This window comes from Polypterus senegalus, chromosome 10 (assembly GCF_016835505.1).
Source record: "Polypterus senegalus isolate Bchr_013 chromosome 10, ASM1683550v1, whole genome shotgun sequence".
Lineage (NCBI taxonomy): Eukaryota > Metazoa > Chordata > Cladistia > Polypteriformes > Polypteridae > Polypterus > Polypterus senegalus.
Genome location: NC_053163.1, coordinates 138,170,636 through 138,197,219, shown reverse-complemented (window position 1 = coordinate 138,197,219; position 26,584 = coordinate 138,170,636). Strand labels below are relative to the sequence as shown.

The 26,584-nt window shown below is 41.2% G+C and overlaps 1 protein-coding gene across 1 annotated transcript; it reads right to left on the bottom strand.

Moving 5' to 3' along the window:
* Window positions 1–2,281: 2,281 nt before the first annotated feature.
* sac3d1 (SAC3 domain containing 1) lies at window positions 2,282–22,009 on the bottom strand. Its single transcript, XM_039766832.1, has 4 exons — window positions 21,062–22,009; window positions 14,763–15,084; window positions 5,829–6,105; window positions 2,282–2,876 (listed from the first exon to the last, which is right to left on the bottom strand). Exons 1-4 carry the CDS (start codon window positions 21,088–21,090, stop codon window positions 2,344–2,346), a joined length of 1,161 nt encoding a protein of 386 aa, XP_039622766.1. The 5' UTR covers window positions 21,091–22,009; the 3' UTR covers window positions 2,282–2,343.
* Window positions 22,010–26,584: the final 4,575 nt, after the last annotated feature.

Genomic DNA, 26,584 nt, shown 5'->3' with positions numbered 1-26,584 from the left:
TATGTTAAAACCAATAGCTCGATGTCTTCTGCTTCCGTGGCGGCTCCCCTGCTACGCCCATCTGGTCTGCTCTACAGGAGAGTCGCCTACCTGCAGGATCAGCTGCCCTTCAATCAGGTCCGGTAGCCCTTCGACCCTTGGCTTCGTCAGGCTCCCAACCAGACCAAGACTTGGGTTATTTCCCGGCGGCCAAGGTGCTCACGCTGGGACTACACCAGCCCAAAGCCTTCTTGACTCCCGCTCCTTCTACGGTCAAGTCGATTCCTCCACTGGTCACTCCAGCTACTTAGTCGCTCAGCTGGCGCGACCGCTTTCTCAGCCCCACTGAGTGTCGGCCAAACACTCCCCTCGTGGGCTCGCCTCCCATCTGCCTGCTTTCTCCCTCGCTCGCTCTTCCGTACTGGCGCTCTCTCTCTTACTTCCTGCTTTCTTCAGCAACCTCCGTCTCTTCCGTTTTATTTTTTTTCTTCGTCTTTTTCTCCCCCTCTATCCGACCCGCGCTTCTTTTAAACCATAGCAGCTGCAGCACATTAGCCACGGGAACAATCACGGATGTGGGCAGTTCCTCACCTGTGCACTCGGTAAGAAACGCCCACACAGCAGATCGCCCCGTGGCTTGCTACAACCACTACGCCCCCTCACGAAACCGCGAGCGCGGTGATTACCTATTTAAAAACTGGCCCTTACTGAGAGCGCTGTGGGCCCACTATACCACACTCTTTAATATTGTTTTTTTGTATCAGTATACTGCTGCTGGATTATGTGAATTTCCCCTTGGGATTAATAAAGTATCTGTCTATCTATCTAACCTAAAACAATGGACCCGAGAGCAGCTGCCAACCCATGAATGCCATCATTGTTCAGTTTGTGTTGTATGAACGTGGGCATGGACTGCAGCAACACAAGTCTGGAGATCCTTGGTTGTGCCCCTGTGGGTTAGACATTTCCTGAGTGTTCTTGTTGCAAAGCAAACTAATTGCAAAGGATGTGTACTCACTGTGTTCTTCTATCTTCCTTATAGTAGACTGATGAATTTAGATTTTTATGTCAGTGTGTTTCAGAACACTCTTTTGACTGATGAGCACTTACAATACTCTTTGTGAGGCCCATTTAATATTTAGAATGGTGCATTTTACTAACCCTTATCAGGACATCCAAACAGATAGGGCCTCTGAGACTTTATCCAGCTGTTTAGTTCTATGAAGGGATTCATTTGTGCCCAATTATTTAATTATTTTTGGAGCTACATAAACCTTGCAGTTACTGCACTTTGTGTACGTGACCCAATTCTTATTTTTACATATGGAAATGTCATCTTGAATCAAGAAGCAGGCGAATCATTGGATGGAAAGATTCTCTCACCAGGTTGGACAGGCAGCACAGACCCCACTATAAGAATGCCCACGAAGGGTTAGATGTCTAGTTGGCCGAGGTCTTCAGGACTGTGACTGACTTTGTCTTTGACTTTCTCTTTTGCAATTTTAACCTTAATAGTTTCCAGAAGTGGTTTCCATTTATGTTTAATTGGGTTCTACCTTGTTCTCCGTTTGTTTTAACAAATCTGAACATTATTCCAAACCCTTAACCTGAAACTTGCTCCAGGGGTGCTGTTGAATGACTGACCCTGTGCTCTGACCCTCAAAGGTTATGCGAAAAGACAATTTCCCCTCAGGGATTAACAAAGTAGATCAAATCAAACACCTCAGAGGACCATCCAGGAGGTCTTTTATAAACCTTAAACAAGTGGCATTTTCCTTTTGTGAGGATGAAGGTTTTTCCTCATCTGCCCAACAATGAATGTCATCACTGCTTAGTTTGTGTTGTATGGACATGGACTGCAACAGCACAAGTCTGGGGATCCTTGGGTGTGCCCCATTTTATTTAGTAATTAGTATAATCTATAGGGTGGTCCAGATCTAATTATGCAATTTTCATTACGCTATAACTTAAGTTTATTGCATAGAAAATCACCTGAAAAATCCCAGACCATCGAGAAGTGTGCCAACTGACGACATGAAGAATCGTCTTCGCGCCGAACTGGAATCGTCCCCGCATAAATCGAAGTCATTCAGACGATCTGGGTCTGCAGAATTAGATCTGGACCACCCTGTACACTTGTATTTTACCTGAGAATTGCTCATGGAGTTCTGCACTCAGTGAAGAGCGCTATACAAAAGTAAGTATCAGTAATGTGGACCAAGCCAGCTGGCTTTAACAACAGACCAGCTTCAAACTATTTCAGCTTAATATGAATACAGCCAACACTTTGAATACACAAAAATCATAATAAATAAATATCATTTTTTATTTCATAATATAAAAATATATATTTGTGATTCCAGGTTAGTAAGATTCATTTCTCTTTCCAGAGTCAGTTATAGCTAATGACTCTGCCTTTTTATCAGTACATAGACACCAAGAAAGTCCATGGAGCACATCCGCTATGGTCTGTTCTCTCAGCTTGCTGTCCACAAGTTTGTACGTGTGCCTACTGGTCACATCCCCCTGGTCTATGAAGGACATTTTTGAAAAAACAACAAAGTCACCACACACAACCAAGCCGTGACGCTGGCAAAGTTCTGTAACTTCCAGTGTACTGTCTAGAGCAAAAGTCTCAGTAAGTAACTCCACGGGATACCTGCAGTTTTTACTGCTGTAGGCTTGGCTATAGAGACGCAGAAGTTCTCGCTGGCAACAGCCAAGATGGCGATGAATGGCACACGATTGTAGATAAGGCAACTTTCGCACAAGGCGGAAAAAACGAACAAAGTTTCTCTCTAGGAAGGCCCGGTTTATGGAAAATGCCAACTGAACTGGAGCAGCATGTCTCACCCCTTCAGGAAGCTGCAAGGCATAACTGAGGGCTTTGGCCGAGCCTGGTGGTAAGAATAAAAAGAAAATAAAAGGTGAAACGTACAGGAACAAAGGCACACAAAACAAAAGTATTACAAAGAAAAATGAGATCATTTTCAAAGATGACTGATCAAAAACAACTGCTTTGAGGTCTGTGTGTAAAAGACCGGCCATCCCAGTTACACAGTAAGTGAGATTATTATACAATTTAATGTACGAGTAGCTAAATAAAGAGATTCAGTGTAGTAATATTTTTTTTTATTTCCATATGAAATGACAGTGCATCACTTGACCCATAGACTCCTTCACTATATCTGCCCAAAAAGTATACAGAAATGATACCACCTTAAAGAAGTGCCCACCCAACTGTTTTCGGCCCAAATCAATTAATGGACAGACAGACAGACAGACAGACAGACAGACAGACAATACAATGCCCACGTTTCGTTTGTAAAGCAGCACTCTGGGTGTGGATACCTCTGTAAGGTAATGCATTATTATTAGGAATTGCAGTGAAGTGGTGTGTGTGTTTTTTTTGTACAAGGGTGGTTTAAAATCCCTCAGTGCCACATTTTCTTTTGTATTCTAAATATTTAAATAAACAATCCACTGCAAAATAAACATACAATGTCACTGAAAATGAGCCTGTTATTCACACCTCTGCTAACCTGATAACTGGCTGCCAATTAAAACAAAAAAAGAACAGGAAACAATTACAGATGCACACTTTTAACAAGCAAGTTAACTGAAAGGCAAAAAAAAAAAAAAACCTGTGATGAATAAAAGCTATGCTACTCAAAATCTGTATTGTTTTAAGCTAAATAAACACAATTGATGGGTTTGACATTTCAGACCGATAGCTGGGAACAAGCTATTTGATCAACAGCGCAGATTTGTTTTTGCACAGAAACTCAACAGGGAGCAGGGCATGGAGTTGACTTGGACGCAATAAAAATGTACCAATAATTGTACTATAATGTGTTCAAACTTCACTTTGTAATGGATGGCACACATGGGCTGGCTTCCCTGCCAGGATTGCCAGAGGCCAGTGCAATGTGGTTTGGGGCTTAGTGGCACCCCCTCGTGGTAAGTCAGAAAGATTCCCAGGCTGTCTGCTTGGCGTGGACCTGCATTTAAAATTAACTGTGACCACAAGAGGGTGCCACTGAGCCCAAACCACAGACACAATGTTACTAACACAATTCCTGGCCCAAATCAACAATTCTTATTCCTCACCAACACTCTTTAGTGATCACAGCCGAAAACACACAAGTATAACCACAAGATTTTTTTGCTCTTTCCACCCTACAGATGAGTGGCGCCTGCTGCCTCCGGACTCCGACTTCCCCAGGTGAGGTGGAGCGGCTCCTGTAATCTCAGACCCAGGATCACTTCCAGTGCCAGGACATGGAATCACATCCGGGACAGGCGGAAGTCCCACGACGCCACTGAGATTGTAAACCCCTGCAGAACCCTCTGCTTTACTCAACACAGTAATTATATTAGTCTCATTATAAATTGAGGATTTGGGATTGGTGGTAGCATAAGCTGAAGAGCTGGAGTCAATGGTTTTATGTACTGACTCCACAACCCTGCCAGGGAGAAGCTGGGAAAACACCATTATTCTGTGCACTCTCAAGAACAGCAAAGGTGCAATAGGTGGTCTGCGGCATCAGGAAAATTTAAAATAAATAATCACGCCACACAAAAGTCGAGTCCCCAATCAGGTGCAGATGGGTGCGCATATGTGCTTTTCTCCGGGGACGGATCAGGGTGCCTGGCTGATCATCGCAAAGGCACATGCAAATGTATGGCAAGCCGTTTTTAACATTTAATTCCTTTACTTTGACATCTGCTTTAAAAACGTTGATATGATGAGTTTTAAATTTGAGATCAGGCTTATAAAATTTGATATCAAGCTTTTGAAATTTGATACGACAGCTTAAATGCTAATATATATGCATTTTAAACCCTCACATCATATTTTGTTATTATCAGGCTTATAAAATTTGATGTTGCTCTTTTGAAATGTGATATCAAGTTTTTAAAAATGGATATCAATGCGGTGATGTTTGATGTCAAGCTTTTAAATTTGATATCACGCTTTTGAAATTTGATATTACACTATTAAAATTTGATATCAAAATTTTAAAAACTTGATATCAAATTTCAAAAGCGTGATATCAAATTTTATAAGCTTGATATTAAATTTCATAAAATGGATTTAATGTTAAAACAGCCTGCTATAAAATATAAGGATTTAAGCTCTCTTTTTGAAATTAAGTTTCAAAAGCGCGATATCAAATTTTCAATACTTGATATAAAATTTCAAAAGCTTGTTATCAAACCAACAGTATCAGCATTGTAACTGCTGATATCAGGGAAAACGGATTAAATGTTAATATGGTCTGCCATAGAAATGCAAGTATCAGACGGGGGGTCTCATCATTGCCTTGGAGGGAGTGGTGCATTCACACCTGCGTCCCATTGCAGTGGCCGGTTATAAAAGGAGCCTGGAAAAACAGATCAGAGAATGAATGAAAGAAAAGATGAAGGAAGGAATGGAGGTTAAAAGAGAAGCGGGAGAAAGCACTGGGAGAGAGAGCTCAGGTGAAGTGAATTAAGGCAGGTGGTTGGCAGTGAGCCTTAGGGCTGAGGAAGCGGAGCTCCTATTGAGTGATCACCAGGGAGTAGGAGTTGACCAACATACAGTGGCACCCCTTGCTATGCAAGTGTCCTCGTTTGCCCAGCTCATTTTGGTTTCATGACTATCAACAAACTGGGTTCAAGAGGTTTCCTAGTCGCAATTTGGGAGTGTGAAGCCAACATATTCCATTACACCATCACATCACACCAATGCAGACATCAAATCCCAAGACACCATGATCACACACAGGAGAAATCCTGCAAACACATCAGCACTTATCAGTTTACTGGATTTCATCAGGTTACATGAGAAATTCTACAAGACCTACCAAGATTGTAAAGAAGAGCAAGAGACTGGAATTCAGGCTCATTCGGATGGGTGCCAAGCTTATAACTTCCTAAAAGCCAGTTGAAGCACTCCTGGACATGGGTATCATTAATTTTGGGCTCAAAATGTTGGGCTGGTTCTTCACACAGCTTGTAGGAGGTATATATGAGAAAGCGCAGCGAGAGCTCCAAGATAGCCACACATGGTTTGCCACCCATTCTCTGGATTGTCATGTCCTGCCGTACACTGCGAAGACGGTCAAATACAAAATCGTATACCTGTGAAGGAGAAACAGTGAGCATCAGAAAAAAGACAACATACAGGCTGGGGAAGAGATGTTTAATAGGATGTATCACTGCAAAGATTTATGGGGAAAACACATGATCATATACTGTAGGTTGCACACACACACATTGTCATATCCCCTCTGAACATATCTTGAATAAGTACAGTTGTGCTTGAAAGTTTGGGAACCCTTTAGAATTTTCTATATTTCTGCATAAATATGACCTAAAACATCATCAGATTTTCACTCAAGTCCTAAAAGTAGATAAAGAGAAACCAGTTAAACAAATGAGACAAAAATATTATACTTGGTCATTTATTTATTGAGCAAAATGATCGAATATTATATATTTGTGAGTGGCAAAAGTATGTGAAACTCTAGGATTAGCAGTTAGTTTGAAGGTGAAATTCGAGTCGGGTGTTTTCAATCAATGGGATGCCAATCAGGTGTGAGTGGGCACCCTGTGTTATTTAAAGAACAGGATCTGTCAAAGTCTGCTCTTCACAGCACATGTTTGTGGAAGTGTATCATGGGAAAGAACAAAGGAGATTTCTGAGGACCTCAGAAAAAGAGCTGTTGATGCTCATCAGGCTGGAAAAGGTTACCAAACCATCTCTAAAGAGTTTGGACTCCATCAATCCACAGTCAGACAGATTGTGTACAAATGGAGGAAATTCAAGACCATTGTTACCCTCCTCAGGAGTGGTCGACCAACAAAGATCACTCCAAGAGCAAGGCGTGTAATAATCGGTGAAGTCACAAAGGACCCCAGGGTAACTTCTAAGCAACTGAAGGCCTCTCTCACATTGGCTAATGTTCATGGTCATGAGTCCACCATCAGGAGAACACTGAACAACAATGGTGTGCATGGCAGGGTTGCAAGGAGAAAGCCACTGCTCTCCAAAAAAAACATTGCTGCTCGTCTGCAGTTTGCTAAAGATCGCGTGGACAAACCAGAAGGCTATTGGAAGAATGTTTTGTGGACGGATGAGATCAAAATAGAACTTTTTGGTTTAAATGAAAAGCGTTATGTTTGGAGAAAGGAAAACGCTTCATTCCAGCATAAGAACCTTATCCTATCTGTGAAACATGGTAGTGGTAGTATCATGGTTTGGGCCTGTTTCGCTGCATCTGGGCCAGGGCGGCTTGCCTTCATTGATGGAACAATGGATTCTGAATTATATCTGAGAATTCTAAAGGAAAATGTCAGGACATCTGTCCATGAACTGAATCTCAAGAGAAGGTGGGTCATGCAGCAAGACAACGACCCTAAGCACACAAGTCGTTCTACCAAAGAATTGTTAAAGAAGAATAAAGTTAATGTTTGGCCAAGTCAAAGTCCTGACCTTAATCCAATCGAAAGGTTGTGGAAGGATCTGAAGCGAGCAGTTAATGTGAGGAAACCCACCAACATCCCAGAGTTGAAGCTGTTCTGTACGGAGGAATGGGCGGAAATTCCCCCAAGCCGGTGTGCAGGAATGATCAAAAGTTACCGGAAACGTTTAGTTGCAGTTATTGCTGCAAAGGGGGGTCACACCAGATACTGAAAGCAAAGGTTCACATACTTTTGCCACTCACAAATATGTAATATTCAATCATCTTCCTTAATAAATAAATGACCAAGTATAATATTTTGGTCTCATTCATGGTTTCTCTTTATCTACTTTTAGGACTTGAGTGAAAATCTGATGATGTTTTAGGTCATATGTATGCAGAAATATAGAAAATTCTAAAGGGTTCACAAACTTTCAAGCACAACTGTATTTTTAACAGCAATTTAATTTATAGTCTAATTCTATAAAAGATGCCTGCAGTACAGCAGGGCCTTCTGTGAAATACCAGGAGCAAAAAGCCCTGCGAGAAGCCAGTATGGGCTACATAGGAGGCAGCAGGCAGATGAAGGGAAGCAAGAGAACACTGAGCCCGTCTTACTCTTCTTTTCACCATCACATTTTAAGGAGTTCAGAAGATACAAGAAGTGAAACAAATACATTTACAATAAAACAATAACACTCCGTCCTCCAGTGCTGTCCTTCCCCGAAAGGAGAAACCAAAAAGAAAAAAAATAAAGAAGATGCCAAGGATATTTACAAGAGAAGGCGACACTCATGCCAAAGTGGCAGAAAACTAAAAAGGGATGAGAAGCAAAGATGAAAGGATTAAAAAGATCCCCAGTGTCACCAATCACTGATCATCCAACTAGCAACATATTAACATTGGAGCCAGATGACCTATTGATCCACTGGTTATAAAAAGAATTTTGAACATTATAGTAGAGAGACTCTGGGGATTCTGAGCCATTGTTGACTTGGCCACAATAACGCCCATGGAAATAATAGATCGTTATTTGGAACACACGCATTTCAGGTCTGTTCCGTTTCTACAGTAATCTGTGTCAACACATTGTTAAAACAGAAACGTTTTTTATATTCTAGTAGTAGATGACAAAATGTAGGCATAAACTATATAATGTATGAAGCCTGAAGTCCAAATAGCAAAGAAACATTTTCACAAGAATAACACAATTGCACTTTTATTCAAAAATATAACTGCAGAAACAAAAAGCCGCCTTAACATGCGACATTGACAGCAGATTATTGTAACTGCCTTCGTGGTTCAATAGAATCAGTTCCCGCTTGGGAATCAAAAGGTCACAAGTTTGTTCCTGCGTCTCTCCGTTTTGAGAAGTAAACTGCTCTTAGTCTTACTGTTTTAGAATAAAAGCATACATTTGATTTCAGTCTGTAACAGCCGGTGCAATTTATGATCCTTGTAAAGGTTAGCTTTTTTTTTTAATTGACTTTTCATTCTCTCAGTCGCGTTCAGAATCAATCCATACAACCCCATCTGACACGGCTGTTTTCACTAAAGACGCGCTATAGCTCTGAAGTGTACCACGATGCATACTAACGCCCCGTAAACCGGGTTCTGACACACAAAAGCTGGCAAAGCTGCCTTCTTCGTATCTCACCGTCACTTGCTTTTCTTTTTATTCAGTTTTATTGAGTGTTCCTGCCAGTCCCCGCATGTTGCTGTATGCTGTTTCTTTTGTACTCCAGGACATGCAGAGGAAAGAATGGTAAAGACCATTAAGTTCGGCGCTATATGCAATCATCAGACAGTCCCCATCTGCCCGTAGTTTTGTTATACTTTTACACCAACATATGTTCCTGTGTTTGAGCATGCTCAAAAAAAAAAAAGTCTCCGGTTTCAGGAATTAAAAACACTGGGGTAGTATGGACGAAAGGCAAAAACCAACTAATGTCTGTGTTTATAAGCAAAAATGAAGTAGCGTGAGCATTGACTACTGGTTAGGAATCTTAATAAGCAACTAAAATGAAACACTAAAATTTTGCTGGAGTAAAAACTTATCTCAACAGTAATAATTAACTTCTAGTGAACTGCCTGGGGAACAAAAAGCCCGTAGACCAATTAAGGGCCCAAAACTTGTGAACTGCAAGATACAGATGATGCTTATATACTTGTATGTTGACATCAAATGGCTGCCCCAAGACATTCACCCAACAATGCTCACATAGGAGAAGCCACAGAGCTCAGCAAACAATCGACTCCAACCTGATCCCCCATCCCACCTGACCCAGCCTTCCTTACCATCAAAGTGTATCAGAAGGTACAACGTGCATCCTCTTCAGATCAGGCATCACAATAGCACATAAACCAGCAAACACTCTGCGGACAGGCCTTTTTAATGGCAGCAAACTGGCAGTAGAGACACAGAGCGCAGTATAAAGTATACCATGCGGTGCATGTCCAGCTGTATATGTGGGACAAACACATAAACACTCGGATCATGTATACGAGAGCACGGTCAGAAGGAAGGACCCATGGTCTCTGATATATGACACACACTTGTAAGTAAAATTCAAGGCTAACACTAAAAGTGCCAGAGAGCTTGTGAATCATGGCTATTAAACGAAAACACCATTAAGAGAGACTTGGACATGAACCCAGCATATGCAGGCTTAAAAAGAAGAATATCCACATATTCAATATGAATTTATGACCAATACCCTCCAAACCCTACCTTATTAATTTCCCCTTATTAATTCCAACCATTTGCTATATACTGTATTGCCTTTGGTTCCTGTACACTATGTCAATCATTTTCTTCTGATGAGGACTCCTGGTAGGGGCTGAAAGCTTAGTTTTTTATTCCTAATTTTGAGATATGTGACTCATCTTCTCCCTTTGTGGATTTCTAGCTACAAAAAAGTTACTATGTACAGTAGAGTCTCGCTAATCCAACGTTCGCTTATCCAACATTCTGTATTATCCGACAAGAACTGCAAGTTGTGAGCGTGAGCGTAGTCTATTTTTTGTTGCTAAGTTCATTTTTTTCAGTTACATTTTTCTATTTTGTTGTAAAACATGATTACAGTGGATTATGTTGCAAGCCCTCTCTGGCGCGTGTGTGTGTGCACCTGTGTCTCTCCCGCTCACGTGTGTGTGTGTGTGTGCGCCTGCCTGTCTCTCTCTCGTGTGTGTGCGTGCGCCTGTCTCTCTCTCTCTCTCTCTGCATGTCTGTCTGTCTGTCTGTCTGTGTCTCTCTCTCGCGCTCTTTCTCTCTTGCTGCACAGGGAATGCACAGGGAGAGACTGAACTCGTGCGGAAATCCTCGGCGCGCACAAACCGAAAGGGAAACTGCCTCGTTCGTATACCTAGTGTGTGGTCGTGAACAGATGCAAAAGTTTGGCAAACTTTTTGCTCATAACCCGATTTGTACGTGTTCAGAGACGTTCATGAACCAAGGTTCCACTGTATTAGGTTCGTAATGTGTAAAATAACATAGTTTGACGTTTAATAGGCTTTTTCTTAACATCTCCCATTATCCGACATTTTCGCTTATCCGACGTTCTGCCGGCCCGTTTATGTCGGATAAGCGGGACTCTACTTTATTTATTTAATAAATAAGATTCTATAAAAGCCACATTTCCCCCTGGGTACAAACAAAGTATATGAATAAAAAGAAAAGCAGCTTTAATCAGCTTAACAGTTTTTTTTTACATTGATAAAAACAAATACTGTTACAGAGGTTGTACAATAAAATGTTACACAGACGTGGACAGATTTATTAATCCCTCATTAAAGATGTGCTGTATGCTTCCTGAAAAGCAAATGTCCCCTTTACAGCTGCATGCCTTTGATATGTCATCGAGTAAAGCAAAGCAAATGTAAAAAATCAATACAGTTATTCTAAAGTGGCCCGGGCACATGTGTTGGCATCCCTAGAAAAGATCAGAAATAACTGGATTTAAAGGACTTTTCAAACTAGCTGTTTTCATTATTCCTATCACACACGTCTCCCATCATGCAAACAGTTATTCAGCCTACTTAAAGGGTGAAAAGTCATCACTCTGCTGTTTGGTATCATCGTGAGTCCAACACTGAACGTGGACCAGAGAAAGCAATGGGAAGAGTTGTCTGAGGAGATCAGAAGGAAAATTATAGACAAACATGTTAAAGGCAAAGGCTAGAAGACCATCTCCAAGCAGTTTGACATTCCTGTGACAACAGTGACAAATATAATTAAAAAGTTTAAGGTCCATGGGACTGTAGCCAATCTCCTTGGACATGGCCACAAGAAAGAAGAATAGTGAGAGAGGAAGACAAAAAAAACAGGGACAAACTCTGAAGAGATACAAGCTGAACTCCAAGATCAAGGTGCATCATCACTGACTAATTACATCATTTGTCACTTTAGGAATGGCAGCGGGCTCATTGATAGAAAAACACAAGAAAGCGGACTGGAATTTGCTAAACTGCATACTGGCAAGACACAATGCTTCTGGGACCTTTGGACAGATGAGACAGAACTGAAGCTTTATGGCAAGTCACATCAGCTCTATGTCCATAGACAAAAAAAATTGAAGCCTTCAAAGTAACAAACACCACAGCTACTGTGAAACATGGAGAAGGCTTGGTTATGTTTTGCTTCTGCTTTACTGCATCTGGCATGGGGCGTCTTACGTCTGTGCAGGGAGCAATGAAATCTCAAGACATTCTGAAGCATAAACATACTGCCAAGTGTTGGAAAGCTCTGTCTTAGTCTCATGTCATGGATCCCCCAATAGGATAAGAAGCCAACACGCACAACAAGCTAAAAGCACCCAAGAATGGCTAAGAACAAAACATTGGACTGTTGTGAAGAGGCCTTTGATGAGCCCTGATTTGAATCCAAGAACTGAAACACACAGTCTGGAGAGGTGGACAGGTACAGACGTCTAACTAAGAGCTCCAGGAGTCGCTTGTTTGCAGTGATGGCCTCTCAGTGAATGTGCAAGAAAATACAGGGTGAGGCAGAAAGGACGGCAGTCTTTGAAATGGCTAGAACTCACCACTAGGTGGAGTGACAGAGGTGTGGTAGGTGGCGTTAGGTTCGCAAAGTCTTAGCATTTTTTTATTTTCTTTTTAGTTGAAGCCATGGAGCCGTTGACGATAGAACACCGACTGTTTTGTCAAGAACAACCAATCTATTACCGCAGTTCAGCGTGAGTTTCGTTGCCATTTCAATATCCACAGAAATAAAGCTGTTCCCGCTCGTAACACTATCCTACGTTGGGTTAAAGCACTTCGTACATGAGGTACACTAATGAACAAAAAACAAACAGCACGTACCCCTGAAAATGTGGAAGGCGTACGACTAGCCCTGCTGTGCAGTCCAAGTCGATCTGCTCGGAAGCATTCTTCTAAACTTGGCCTCAGTAATCGTTCGGTAAGGCGTATTTTGCATTTAGACCTGCATTTCCATCCCTACAAATTGTCAAATGCTATTTCAATATGAACTCAAATCTTTCAATAAATTTCTTTGTAAGAAAAAACTAACAATTTTGTGATTTTGTAAAAAACATCTGTCCTTTCTGCCTCACCCTGTATTAGGTTAAGGGTCCCATAACTTTTGTCCATAAAATTTTCATTTGTGTTATTACTTGAAATATTCTATTAAATCAAAACGTCTGATTTTTTTGTTAAATACAGAACAAACAATGATGGATGCCAATTATTGTTGTCATTTTCGAGTTATTTTAGAAACAATTATGTGTTTTTCTTTGTCTTTTGTGGAGGGGTACTAACAAATTTGTCCAGGCCTATAAATATTATGAAATGTCAATTGAATAAGTAGTGCAATTTTTTTCTAAAAGATATACAGTAAATATTTCTCTATTATAAAAAAAAATCTTGGAAGGTTGGAAGGAGATGAGACGTGATTTTCTCAGAGAGACACTTTCACGTCCTGCGAGACGAGACTTTGTGCCAAGAGATTTAACCAGGCCCGGGGCCGGAAATAAAAGACAAAGAGTAGATGACAAAGTTGAACGTTGTAAAGAATTCGAAAACATTGGTGCGGTACACGTGCAGAGCAGGTAAGAGATGATGAAAGTTCAAAAATTTGAAAGTCTCAAAAAAATGGTAGTAAAGATCACATTAGCGCAAACAAACGGAAATTATTACTCAGTGAAATAACGGAACAGCGAAAAGAGATCGAATATATAGTTCGGATTTAAACTTTAAGTCGGAGACTTGTAGATCAAATAATTTGTGTTGCTATCAGGGAAAAAAAAGTAGTGTTTCTTCCCAATGAAGAGGTGTATTCGCGACAATTAAAAGATTTGTTGTTTGGTGAAAGTAAAATCACGTGAGAGGAATCATTTCTCATTTGTGTGAATGCTATTGTCAGACATATTTCTTGTAGAGAGAAAAAAACAATATTCACTCAACGGGCAGTTATACGTTGCGTTGTCATGATGTAATTCCAAACATGGAATCAAAATTCAATGCAATATTGATAAAAAGGTAAAAGCAAAAAGAAATTGAATATATGGACAGAAGTGAAGATGACGAGGCACGACAGCAGCAGCAGTCAGTTTTTGATCGAGTAAAGAGAAGGTAAAAAAAAAACACCACTGTATTTGTTTCCCATTGTATCACCGTTTAAGAGGGGGTTTCAGAGGCACGACCGCATCTCCTTGGGGTGCGTTCAGCCCCGCTCTTCACAATGTGAGAGTTTTGGGGGGGGTTGGTGACCAAAGCGAGCACCCTAGTAAATTTTAAAAACAAACATCAAACATTCAAGATACTGAAATCACTGGTTTTAAATTTTGGAAAAAAAGACAATTAGTTTATTAGCAAAGAGCTTCTTAGTAGATCTGGGCAGACGACTAAACTTTCCGACACACACTGCAGTAACATCATTGTGACCAGACATCATCATCATCATCAGCCCCCTGTCCCACTTTAGTTTACGGACTTTACCAGAGCTGTATTGGATTTTTATCATGAAATCACCTCCACCTCTTTATGTTTCCCAGCACGTTATTCTAACCATTGTAAAATCTGCTCTGTTCTACACCACTTCACTGGAGAGTATGTTGTTTTAACATATTTGGTAATCCATGGCTTACTAACTGGCAGTTCCAAACTGGGTGTGCATTTGTGTATGCATGTGTGGGGGCCCTATGACGTTGTTTTGTACAGTGTGCTCAGTGTTTCTGGGATACTGGTCTCCTGCTACCCCAAGTTTGGATTAAATAGGCTTGAAAATGACATAAAAAGCCATTAAACAAAAATACATATATGACCAGCAATGTCAAGCATTTTTAGACATTAACACAGACAACACAATTTGCTAACCTCTGTCCAAGGTGCACCCATTTCAGACAAGGCGATATCATCTATCAGAAAGTGGACTGTCTTCATTAAGACATCAGCAGGTCGTAGCACATCAGGACAGGAGAGGACCTTCCCTGCTGCAGGTCTTGAATACTCTTTCACGGTGCGGTTAGGGTCAGCGATAGGGAGTTTGTGTTTCTCAGTGCCCACTAGAATCTCAAAGCGATGCAATCTCTTTTGCCGCTGACGCTCGCAGCGTTCACTCTCTGGGCACATCTCAGTGCAGCATCCTGGGACCACCAGGCCAGCCTTATCCAGGTTTGCTGCTATACTGCATTTGTCACTTAAAAAGAAAATTAGAAAAAAACATGTCAAAAATGACGAGAATAGGAAAAAGCTATAGTGCCTATAATATACACTGATACATCCGAACAAATTTTTCAGCATTCTAAATTAAAAAAAAAAAAAAACTATTAAATCTTATTCATTGCTTTCTAAACATACACGTTGAGAAGTCAAGCAAAATGACTCCTTTTATTGGCTAACTAAAAAGATTACAATATGCAAACTTTCGAGGCAACTCAGGCCTCTTCTTCAGGCAAGATGTTATAAAGAAACTGGAGTTCCCTGTTTATATACACACTAGGACAAAAAACAACATTGGAAAACCTTTAAGTGAGACATTTTAAATGTAAAAAATTAATAGACCTCTTCAGGCTAAGAGTCATTTAGCAAAGGAGAGGAACAATGTATGGTCAAGATCTTTGGATAAGATAACCGTCCAAAAAAGTCTGCCCAGTTTTTCCATACAATGTGGGTCTCTAGTCAGGTTGTCTGTGTCAGTCCGAGAGATGCAAACAATCCTCATATCTGGCCATAAAACTCTTGTCTCTATTCAAACCATGTTTGTAGTACCAGGGTGTTTGTTGTACTTTGTTAGCCATTATGGATGTAGTGAAAAGTCAAGTAAAATGACCCCTTCCATTGGCTAACTAAAAAGATTACAATATGCAAGCTTTCCAGGCAACTCGGGCCCCTTCATCAGGCAAGACCTTGTTGCCCTGAAGGCCTGCATATTGTAATCTTTTTAGTTAGCCAATGGAAGGGGTCATTTTGCTCGACTTTTCACTACATCCAAACCATGTTGTAATGTGTTAAATTTTAGCATGAGTTTAACGTCCCATTCTTTCTCTCTTGCTGTGATCTGAAGTTGCCCCATAAGCCCCGTGACTTTAAAGACCCCCTCACAGTGTCCATGAAGTGAGCCGCTACAGGAACATCTCTGTTGCCATGCTTGATGTGGACATTTGGAAATTCATTCTCTGACGGAGTGTTTGTCAAGTTTCTCCCACACAGAGTGCAGTGTCAGGACATTTCTTACAGAGAATTAGGTAGACCACATTAGATGATCTGCAGAAAAATGATCCCCTTATGTGATATGCACATGTAAACATACACATTGTAAAGCTGGCCTCTGTATCAGTGGCGTCCAAGTGCAGTCCTAGGGGTCCCTCATGGCTTTAGGTATTTTTTTCCCCACCATTTTTACAATCAGTGAATCATTTTTACCTTTAATTCATCCATCCATCCTTTTTACAACCCGTTGAATCTGAACACAGGGTCACGGGGGTCTGCTGGAGCCAATCCCAGCCAACACAGAGCGCAAGGCAGAAACCAATCCCGGGCAGGACGCCAACCCTTTAATTCATTCTAATGTTAAATTAGCCTTTTTCTTTTTATTCTGCATCTCTCTATTATAAAAAAAAAAATCTTGGAAGGAGACGAGACGTGACGTGATTTTCTCGGAGAGACAATTACACGTCTCACGAGACAAACAAACAGAAAGTATTACTCTGTGAAATAATCAAACAGCGAAAAGAGATCAAATATAATGTTCAGATTTAAACTGTAAGTCGGAGACTTGTAGATCGTCTAATTTGACATCAGAGGGAAAAAAAGTAGTGTTTCTTCCCAATGAAGAGGTGTATCCGCGAGAATGAAACGATTCCAAAAACGTTGGCATGGTACACAGGCATAGCAGTTAGAGATAATGGAAGCACAGAAATTCGAAAGTCTCAAAAAAAGGATAGTAAAAATCGCATTAGTGCAAACAAACGAAAATTATTACCCTGTGAAATAACGGAACAGCAAAAAGAGATTGAATATATTGTTCGGATTTAAATTTTAAGTCGGAGACTTGTAGATCGTCTAATTCGTGTTGCCAGCGAGAATTAAAAGATTCCAAAAACGCTGGCACAGTAGGAAGTCCCGTGGGATGGTGACGTTTGCCATGAGATTCTTTCAAGTCACGCCCTTCTTACAACCTCATCTAACATCAGCCATGTGAATGCTTTTGTCAGACACACTTCCTGCACTCTCAGCTCTTAGAAATTTTATCAGGACAATACTTTTATACGTTCTAGAAGACACGTTAACGACCAAGTGAAAAAGAAAGAGCTTGGACAAACATTCGAAAAAGTCGTTTTAATTTATTACAGAGAAAGAAACGATATTCACACACAGGGATTTATACGTTGTGTTGTCACGATGTAAGTCCAAACTTGGAATCAAAATTCAATGCAATCTTGAAGAAAAGTTAATTCCAAATATTGTTTTTACTAAAGTTTTAAAGTAAATGTCAAAATAATGCATATGTAACAATTCCCATGAAAATAACAATCTTTTTAAATTGTATATCCGGTTAACCAAACCCGGGGGTGGGCAAGCGAAGCGAGCAGGGGGCAGAGCCCCCTAGTTTTAAAAATAGACCGGTAGTGTGAGGTTTACATGATTACATCTGAAATATTAAATACCCATCCTCATTGAATTTTTTTTCTTAAAGAAAAACAGACATACAGTGTTTTGATTGCGACCGTTTTTTTAGACAATCACTGCCTGAATTGTTTGCGGATGGAGAACCTGACATATGCCAGTGCCAGGTCATCTGATTCTTTTAGAAACCAAACCAAAAGCTTAGAGAGCCATTTGTTTTAGTGAAGTGAGCCAAAAAGAGGACACCATAAAAACTCTCAACGCAAACTGCAGCCATAAGTAAAATAAAAAAACAGCAAAATGGTGAAATAACTGTATAAATTACGAGACTCTACCGTGCCTTCCTTTGAGAGACTGCACATCAGCACACTGCCTCTTATACTATGTAGCTAAGAAGAACTGGGACCACCACATCTTCAAAAGGTTGAAGGGACTTTGGAGCAACTTACTAAGAACTAGCAGACCCTTCGAAATACTGTCTAGTCATCCATTTGCTAAATCCACGTAGTCAGATGTTAGGATCATGTGGGATTGCAGCACATGCCGAGTGCATCGGGCACAAGGCTGGAGCCAGCCGTGGGGGGCAGACCAGTCCGTCTTAGGGCACACTGGGCCAGCACATGAGGAGCTCACTTTGGCCCACCTGAATATAAATAAACATCGGCATTGTTAACCGAAGCATTTTCAGATGTGCCAGAGCACTGGTTGCAATTACTGCTATGATTATTTCATTTCTGGTGTGGAAGATCAGCGCCGACCGACCCCAAATGCCCAAAAACACACACGTGTTTAATTATATTCACTGTAATCTACAGCACCTCGCAATGCTCAAATCAGCCATATCGCTCACAGTCCCCTCTTCTCACAAGTCTTCTGCCGCCTCTACTCCTCCACTCCCAAGCTCCATCTTCTTCCACCCGACTCCGGCTCGACTGATGGAGTGAGGCGGCCCCTTTTATAACGCCCCGGATGTGCTCCAGGTGCTTCGCGATGATCTTCTGGCGGTACTTCCTGGTGTGGTGGAAGTGCTGCAATCCAGGGCTCCACAATCCTCCGGGCGCCCCCTGGCACTGGCCACGAGCCCCAACAGGGTTGAGCTTTAAAATTCTGATCCCGTGGCTGCCCTCTTGTGGTCCCAGGGAGGTATTGTCCTTCTCCCGGTCCTTTCAGGCGCACCAATCAATGTCATTTACAGTAAGGTTTTCTTACAGTAGCTACAAGTAACCTAATAATGATTTCTCAATCTCAGATTTTGTTACTTTCATGCTATTACTATTTTATGCCAGTTTCTTATATATGAGTTGATTACACTAACAATCTGTTATATAAAGCAGGAAATATTTCAGGTCAAACTGCCAGAGCTTATATCCAATGATGACATGCCATTTTATTTAGTTTTTTGGAAAAGTGCAATATTTTCCTTAAATTAAAGAGCAGAGCACCAATTATATGTAAGAAATTTAAATCACACATTACTCTGTTTAGACATAAGATTAATAATTTAAAATCTCAAACATTCTGGCATGGGGTCATCTCTAATAGCTAAAAAACAACACGCTAAACACACCATCTTCACTCTCTGCATACGCGTCACTCCAACTCATTTAACTTAACGTTACACGGCTGCAATGCCCACTTGAAGTTACCTTACATTGGACATAAATAAGGCGCAGGAGGCTGCTTTTAATACAAGGGGGAAAAATTAAGGAAAGCACATCGTCCATGATATGTGGATTGCTCCTCTGCGGGGAAGTCATTTATGTTTCATGTTGCGTTCGAGTTTTTCACTGCGTTATATGTTTCCGTTCTGTTTGGCTTTAATTAACACGCAAATATTTTTTAAACTTACACTTTTACTGTAAAATCTCCAGTAAAAACAATTTTTTTAATTAAATTTTCGTCAGAATCACATTGAATTTTGATTCTGTGTTTGGACTTGCATTGTGACAACTCAACATATAACTGGCTGTGAGAAAATTTTGTTTCTTTATTGAATGTTTGTTTCTGTGATTTGTTAATTGTTTTGGCAAAATCTATTTTAACGGGAAACTGTAAACGTTTTAATACAAATGGCATATCAAGATCTCCTTTGGTGTCTAACGTTATCCCCTGAAGATGTACTACATTACGTTTCTTGGATACATCCTTCTTTCTACAGCAATTCGGCCGGTGGAAACAGTTGTAGATATTCCACGGGATATTGTAAGTTGATGTCTTCATCTTCCGCACCATCACCGCCAACTGATTCAGCATAGAATATTGATACGCATTTCACCAATTTGCTGTGTAACCGATTGATATTTTTTGCATTAATTTGTTTGACTTCATTGTTTCTCGGTGCTAGGACTGCCCGTGTACTCAGTTCTTCCGTTGCTATCCCTTCAGGATGAAATTCATCAATAAGATTTGGACATAATACGTCTTCTTTAATTGGGAACTTTAAGTGAGGAAAACATAAACATTTATAACAGCTGAGGGAGCAGGAACGGTGTCTGACAAAAGCATTCACACGAATGAGAGGCGAGAGGACCGTGTGCATGTTTGAATATGGTTGAGAAAGTCTTGTCTCGTCACTGAATTTTTTTTTATTAGACAGACAGACAGACAGACAGGCAGATAGATAGACAGACAGAAAGATACTTATTTGTCCCCGGGCGGAAACATTTAAGTAAATATGATAGCCATAAAACACAGCACACAACTGTATCAGGAGTTGAAAATAATATATTATATTATATATATATAAATATTTATATCCACACCACAATGAACCTTTACTAAATATGTTGGCATAACTACAGTAACACAAATCAAAACATCAATATAGTGCCATGTTTGCCACTTCTGTCTGACAGAGCTAACTAGGTAATACTGGAAACAGAAAATACAAGCTAGTAATACAATTTAAAAACGCACAGAAAAGAGCTCTCATTTGTGAAAAGTGACCTTATCCTGTCTTGTTTGCATGTTCCTCTTTTGCTTGCACTTGCAGGTTGTCCGGTTGGAGGGCATTCTGTCAAAGTCACAGGTGAAACAGACACAGCCCCATATGGCTTTACATTGAGAGGTCGACCGCTCCAATATGGCGGGTCTAGCGACGTGTCCGGCTGAAGCGAATTTGAATGTAAATCTATGGTCTCGACGATGCGCGGCAAATTAAAACAAATCCGACCGCGGCCAACGTGCTTTGACATGTGACCTTTTGCGTAAGTCTTGATTGGCTTAAAAAAAAAATATGCGCGCAAGCGAAAAACCTGCTAATCCTGACCGATCAAATATTGCGTAGTTATAAAAGGTATAAATGCTGGTACACTTGCGGAAATGAAAAGATGTAGCAGATGGCTGAAGTTCTCACCTATCGCAGTAACTAAGAATTCATTACCCGCCTACTTGTGAAGCCGTGAGCTAATCTTTTATGGACGACAGGCAGAGACTCCGAATGACTGTGCGCTTCATGGCGAGCATGAATCCTTTCAGTGTAGCTAAAACCCGAAGTTGTCAAATATACAAACTACGTATCTAAATAAAATAAAATAAAAACAACTCACCGCTTTCTATTTGAATGTTTCCTACTCATGTTTTGATTCCGCGCGTGTCCACTTCCTGTTCTTACTTCAGGCTCAGTAGGCTGAAGAACTTCTGGCTTTTTTGCTGCCAACTAGCGGTCTTCACATGTAACTGCACGTATGCTCAGTTCACAAAGGATTCTTGCAGAATGGGCTCCGAGGTGGTGAAGGGTTTGGAAAAGAGGGTGGATGGGTGCCATTCGTCCAGAGTTTTCTGCTGGGACAGATCGAGCATTTTTGATGCCCTGGGCAAAGTGGTAAATGGTTACTGCTATTTTACACTTTATTATAATTTTACCTATATAGCATTTTGTTTGTATTGGGGTTGTTGAGGTGAGTCAGTGTTGTTGCCTGCCTTCTGCACAATGCTGTTAGGACAGGCTCTATCCCATGCAACCTTGAACTGGGATTAGTGGGTTTGTGAAAGTTAAAATGTTCATCACACCGCCCGCTTGCCATTATCAGACAGCAGTAATTACTCAAGGCTCACTGGAGGCTCAACTGATCTCAGCTGGCAGATTTATCCAAATGGGCATCCAATCCTAAAGCAGTCCTCCTCTTTGCTTTGATGGTTTCACAAATATAACTCTTGACTATTACCTTATGCCTTCACAGATCAACAAAATCAGAATTTCAGCTGAGCAGCCACAGCTATAAAGGCTGGATATCAGCCCGTCCCACTGTGCTCTTAGACACACAGTCATTGTTATTCACTGCATTGTCAAAGATGAGCGAGACTCACCATGTTCATTACTAGATTGTTTTACTCTCACACCTTAAGATGACAGCTCAACACCCTTTGGTTATACGCTACTTACCAACCAATGGTGTCCTACTTCTACCACATTTGTTCTTCCTATTAAGGTGTGACCTCATAATAAACCTGCAAGTCTGAGCAAATGGCAATCTCACCTGCATCATGTACCCTAAAATTTATTTAACAGTCACTCTACGCATAAAGACAAAGAATAGCAATTTAAAAGCAATGAGGTATTTGTTAAAGTATAACTGAAAATAAATTAGGTAGCAAAGTCATATACTGTATATATACACACACAGTGGGTACGGAAAGTATTCAGACCCCCTTCAATTTTTCACTCTTTGTTATATTGCAGCCATTTGCTAAAATCATTTAAATTCATTTTTTTCCTCATTAATGTACACACAGCACCCCATATTGTCAGACAAAAAAAATAATTTTTGAAATTGTTGCAGATTTATTAAAAAGAAAAACTGAAATATCACCTGGTCCTAAGTATTCAGACCCTTTGCTCAGTATTTAGTAGACGCACCCTTTTGAGCTCATACAGCCATGAGTCTTCTTGGGAAAGATGCAACAAGTTTTTCACACCTGGATTTGGGGATCCTCTGCCATTCCTCCTTGTAGATCCTCTCCAGTTCTGTCAGGTTGGATGGTAAACGTTGGTGGACAGCCATTTTTAGGTCTCTCCAAAGATGCTCAATTGGGTTTAAGTCAGGGCTCTGGCTGGGCCATTCAAGAACAGTCACAGAGTTGTTGTGAAGCCACTCCTTCGTTATTTTAGCTGTGTGCTTAGGGTCATTGTCTTGTTGGAAGGTAAACCTTCGGCCCAGTCTGAGGTCCTTAGCACTTTGGAGAAGGTTTTTGTCCAGGATATCCCTGTACTTGGCCGCATTCATCTTTCCCTCGATTGCAACCAGTCGTCCTGTCCCTGCAGCTGAAAAACACCCCCACAGAAGTGATGAGCAGTGCCTGGTTGTCTCCAGACACTGAGGAGAGGCAAGACACATGACAGCCCACATGGAGTTTGCTAAAAGACACCTGAAGGACTCTGAGATGGTGAGAAATTAGAACTTTTTGGCCTTATGCTAAGCGGTATGTGTGGAGACAACCAGGCACTGCTCATCACTTGTATATATACACACACACAGTGCATCCAGAAAGTATTCACAGCGCATCACTTTTTCCATATTTTGTTATGTTACAGCCTTATTCCAAAATGGATTAAATTCATTTTTTTCCTCAGAATTCTACACACAACACCCCATAATGACAACTTGAAAAAAGTTTACTTGAGGTTTTTGCAAATTCATTAAAAATAAAACAGCTGAAAACACATGTACATAAGTATTCACAGCCTTTGCTCAATACTTTGTCGATGCACCTTTGGCAGCAATTACAGCCTCAAGTCTTTTTGAATATGATGCCACAAGCTTGGCACACCTATCCTTGGCCAGTTTCGCCCATTCCTCTTTGCAGCACCTCTCAAGCTCCATCAGGTTGGATGGGAAGCATTGGTGCACAGCCATTTTCAGATCTCTCCAGAGATGTTCAATCGGATTCAAGTCTGGGCTTTGGCTGAGCCACTCAAGGACATTCACAGAGTTGTCCTGAAGCCACTCCTTTGATATCTTGGCTGTGTGCTTAGGGTTGTTGTCCTGCTGAAAGATGAGCCGTCGCCCCAGTCTGAGGTCAAGAGCGCTCTGGAGCAGGTTTTCATCCAGGATGTCTCTGTACATTGCTGCAGTCATCTTTCCCTTTATCCTGACAAGTCTCCCAGTTCCTGCCACTGAAAAACATTCCCACAGCATGATGCTGCCACCACCATGCTTTACTGTAGGGATGGTATTGGCCTGGTGATGAGCGGTGCCTGGTTTCCTCCAAATGTGACGCCTGGCATTCACACCAAAGAGTTCAATCTTTGTCTCATCAGACCAGAGAATTTTGTTTCTAATGGTCTGAGAGTCCTTCAGGTGCCTTTTGGCAAACTCCAGGCGGGTTGCAAAGTGCCTTTTACTAAGGAGTGGCTTCCATCTGGCCACTCTACCATACAGGCCTGATTGGTGGATTGCTGCAGAGATGGTTGTCATTCTGGAAGGTTCTCCTCTCCAAGAGAGGACCTCTAGAGCTCTGACAGAGTGACCATCGGGTTCTTGGTCACCTCCCTGACTAAGGCCCTTCTACCCCAACCGCTCAGTTTAGATGGCCGGCCGGCCCGCTCTAGGAGGATTCCTGGTGGTTTCGAACTTCTTCCACTGTGCTCATTGGGACCTTCAAAGCAGCAGAAATTTTTCAGTAACCTTCCCCAGATTTGTGCCTCAAGACAATCCTGTCTCAGAGGTCTACAGACAATTCCTTTGACTTCATGCTTGTTTTGCGCTCTGACATGAACTGTCAACTGTGGGACCTTATATAGTCAGGTGTGTGCCTTTCCAAATCATGTCCAATCAACTGAATTTACCACAGGTGGACTCCAATTAAGCTGCAGAAACATCTCAAGGATGATCAGGGGAAACAGGATGCACCTGAGCTCAATTTGGAGCTTCATGGCAAAGGCTGTGAATATTTATTTACATGTGCTTTCTCAATTTTTTTATTTTTAATAAATTGGCAAAAACCTTGAGTAAACTTTTTTTACATTGTCATTATGAGGTGTTGTGTGCAGAATTCTGAGAAAAAAATGAATTTAATCCATTTTGGAATAAGGCTGTAACACAACAAAATGTGGAAAAAGTGATGTACTTTCCAGATGCACTGTATCTATCTATCTAAATACTGTCATGCACATGCATCGGATGACCCCCCCCACGGGCTCAATCGAGGTATGTAAGGAGGTGCTGTTGCTTGTATCGTCTTCTCCTTCTCTCCCCACAGCACATAAAAGCTACTCAAGGAGGGCACTTAGTCCCGTCACTTCCGGTTCCTCAGCAGTAAGAACCAAGGCTGCCTGGATGGAACTCCTGGCAAACAGACCCAGAAACCTGCAGCTTATGCCATCTTTTTTTTGTTTAGTTAACAGTCTGAGGGTGAGAAGCCTAGAGGCAATGTTTTTTAAGACTTTGTTAAACAGAACCACCCAACTTTTATTTTACGAGACCTGCTATTTCTGCACCCGGCCACTAAATTTTTAATATATAATGTATAATCTTGCACACTGAATGTAGTCTTAAAAAGCTTATTGAACATCAGCAATTTTAAAAGTGGACATTGGCCTGGGCAGCCTTTTGATTCAGCAATTGGTGTGATGCATCAATTATGTTTTCCAACCTCCAGATGAAATGGTCCCTCTTCCTCTCTCTTTCGGATGTCTGTTCCTGTGTTGGTGTTTTCTGGTCCCTCACTTGTGGGAGCTCCGACCATGTGATATTACACACAAATGATTGGCTAGATGTCCTAGTAGTGGATGGCTCTGGCTAAAAGCTTTGATGCTGTATGTTTGTCTACAGTCTCATGTTTTTTTAATTCCTCCAGTGCCATCAATACCATCAGGCCATTGTTCTTAAGGAGTAAGCTCAGGGATATGGAGGTGGTCAAACCTAGGACGTCCTGGATAATGGACGATCTGTCATGAAGACTGCAGCTTGTGAGACTCTTAAGGACTGTGTGAGCAACACGGGAGCACCACAAGGAACAGGCCAGTCTGCTTTACTCTTCACTCTGTACAAAGACTATAAATAGAACAGCGGGTCATGTCACTTATAGAAATTCTCAGATGAATCTGCACTTATGGGGTGTATTCATAAGGGGGATGAGACAGAGCAGAGCAGTCAGGAGAAGTTTGTTTCTTGGTATAAAAAGGAATCATCTGCACCTTAACATCAGCAAAGCCAAGGAACGGTTATTGACTTGTGCTACACCAAAAAGCCTCTATGTTCCAGTCACTGTTCAGGAAGTGGATGTAGAGGTGGTCCACTTGGGGATCCACATTAACGACAGGCTGGACTGGTCTCAGAACACAGAGAAACTATGGAAGACAGGACAGAGCAGGCTCTTCTTCCTTAGGTGACAGTGTTCCATTAATATAGGAAGTGACACCCTTCACCTCTTCTACAGCTCTGTGATGGTCAGTCTGGTGTGGGCTGGTAACATCACTTCAGGAGAGGTCCACCGCATCAACAAGCTAATTACAAGGTTGGGCTCAGTTATACAATGCACTCTAGGTCATAGCAAAAGAGAGAATTAAAATAAAACTGAGTGCCATTATGAACAATTCTGCACATCCTCTCTCTGACACGCTCCACCAACCAAATTGCTCAGGAGAATTGTGTCAGGAAACGCTATTGTATTGAGCAAATATTAAGTCAGTTAACGGTTATATAATTAGCTCAAGAACATCAAAATGTCAACCTGAGAAATGTGCAACGAAACAAGATTTTCTATTCACTTTGTTGTCCTTCTGCCTGGAGTCGCTAAAATGCCAACACCAAAAATGTGTTTAGGATGTATTGGATGGATTCGCCATAATGTTGAGACAACTTCCACATCATGTTACTGTTTAATAAATCCTATCTTTTGCACAAGCACTGCAATTAAAAGCATAGCCCTTTATTAACAATTGGGAAGATTTCTGGGAAAAGCCTGGATTGTTTAAGAGAGACAGCCTTCATCCTAAGGCCACAGCCTTCTGCTGTCAAAGCATTGGCCATCTTTAATCCAACTTGTTACTGTTCTGTAGCTGCTCCATAGCATCCCTGCTGTGTGGTATAAAAAGAAGGAGTTATCAAACAATATCTAAATCAAATATC

Excerpts from the sequence above, each read along its gene's own strand:
- sac3d1 (XM_039766832.1), bottom strand. The coding sequence starts at position 21,090 with ATGAGTAGGAAACATTCAAATAGAAAGCG. Across the intron at positions 15,085-21,061 it reads AAACATTCAAATAGAAAGCG|TGACAAATGCAGTATAGCAG; the intron begins GTGAGTTGTTTT and ends TTTCTTTTTAAG. Across the intron at positions 6,106-14,762 it reads TGGGTGCACCTTGGACAGAG|GTATACGATTTTGTATTTGA; the intron begins GTTAGCAAATTG and ends TCTCCTTCACAG.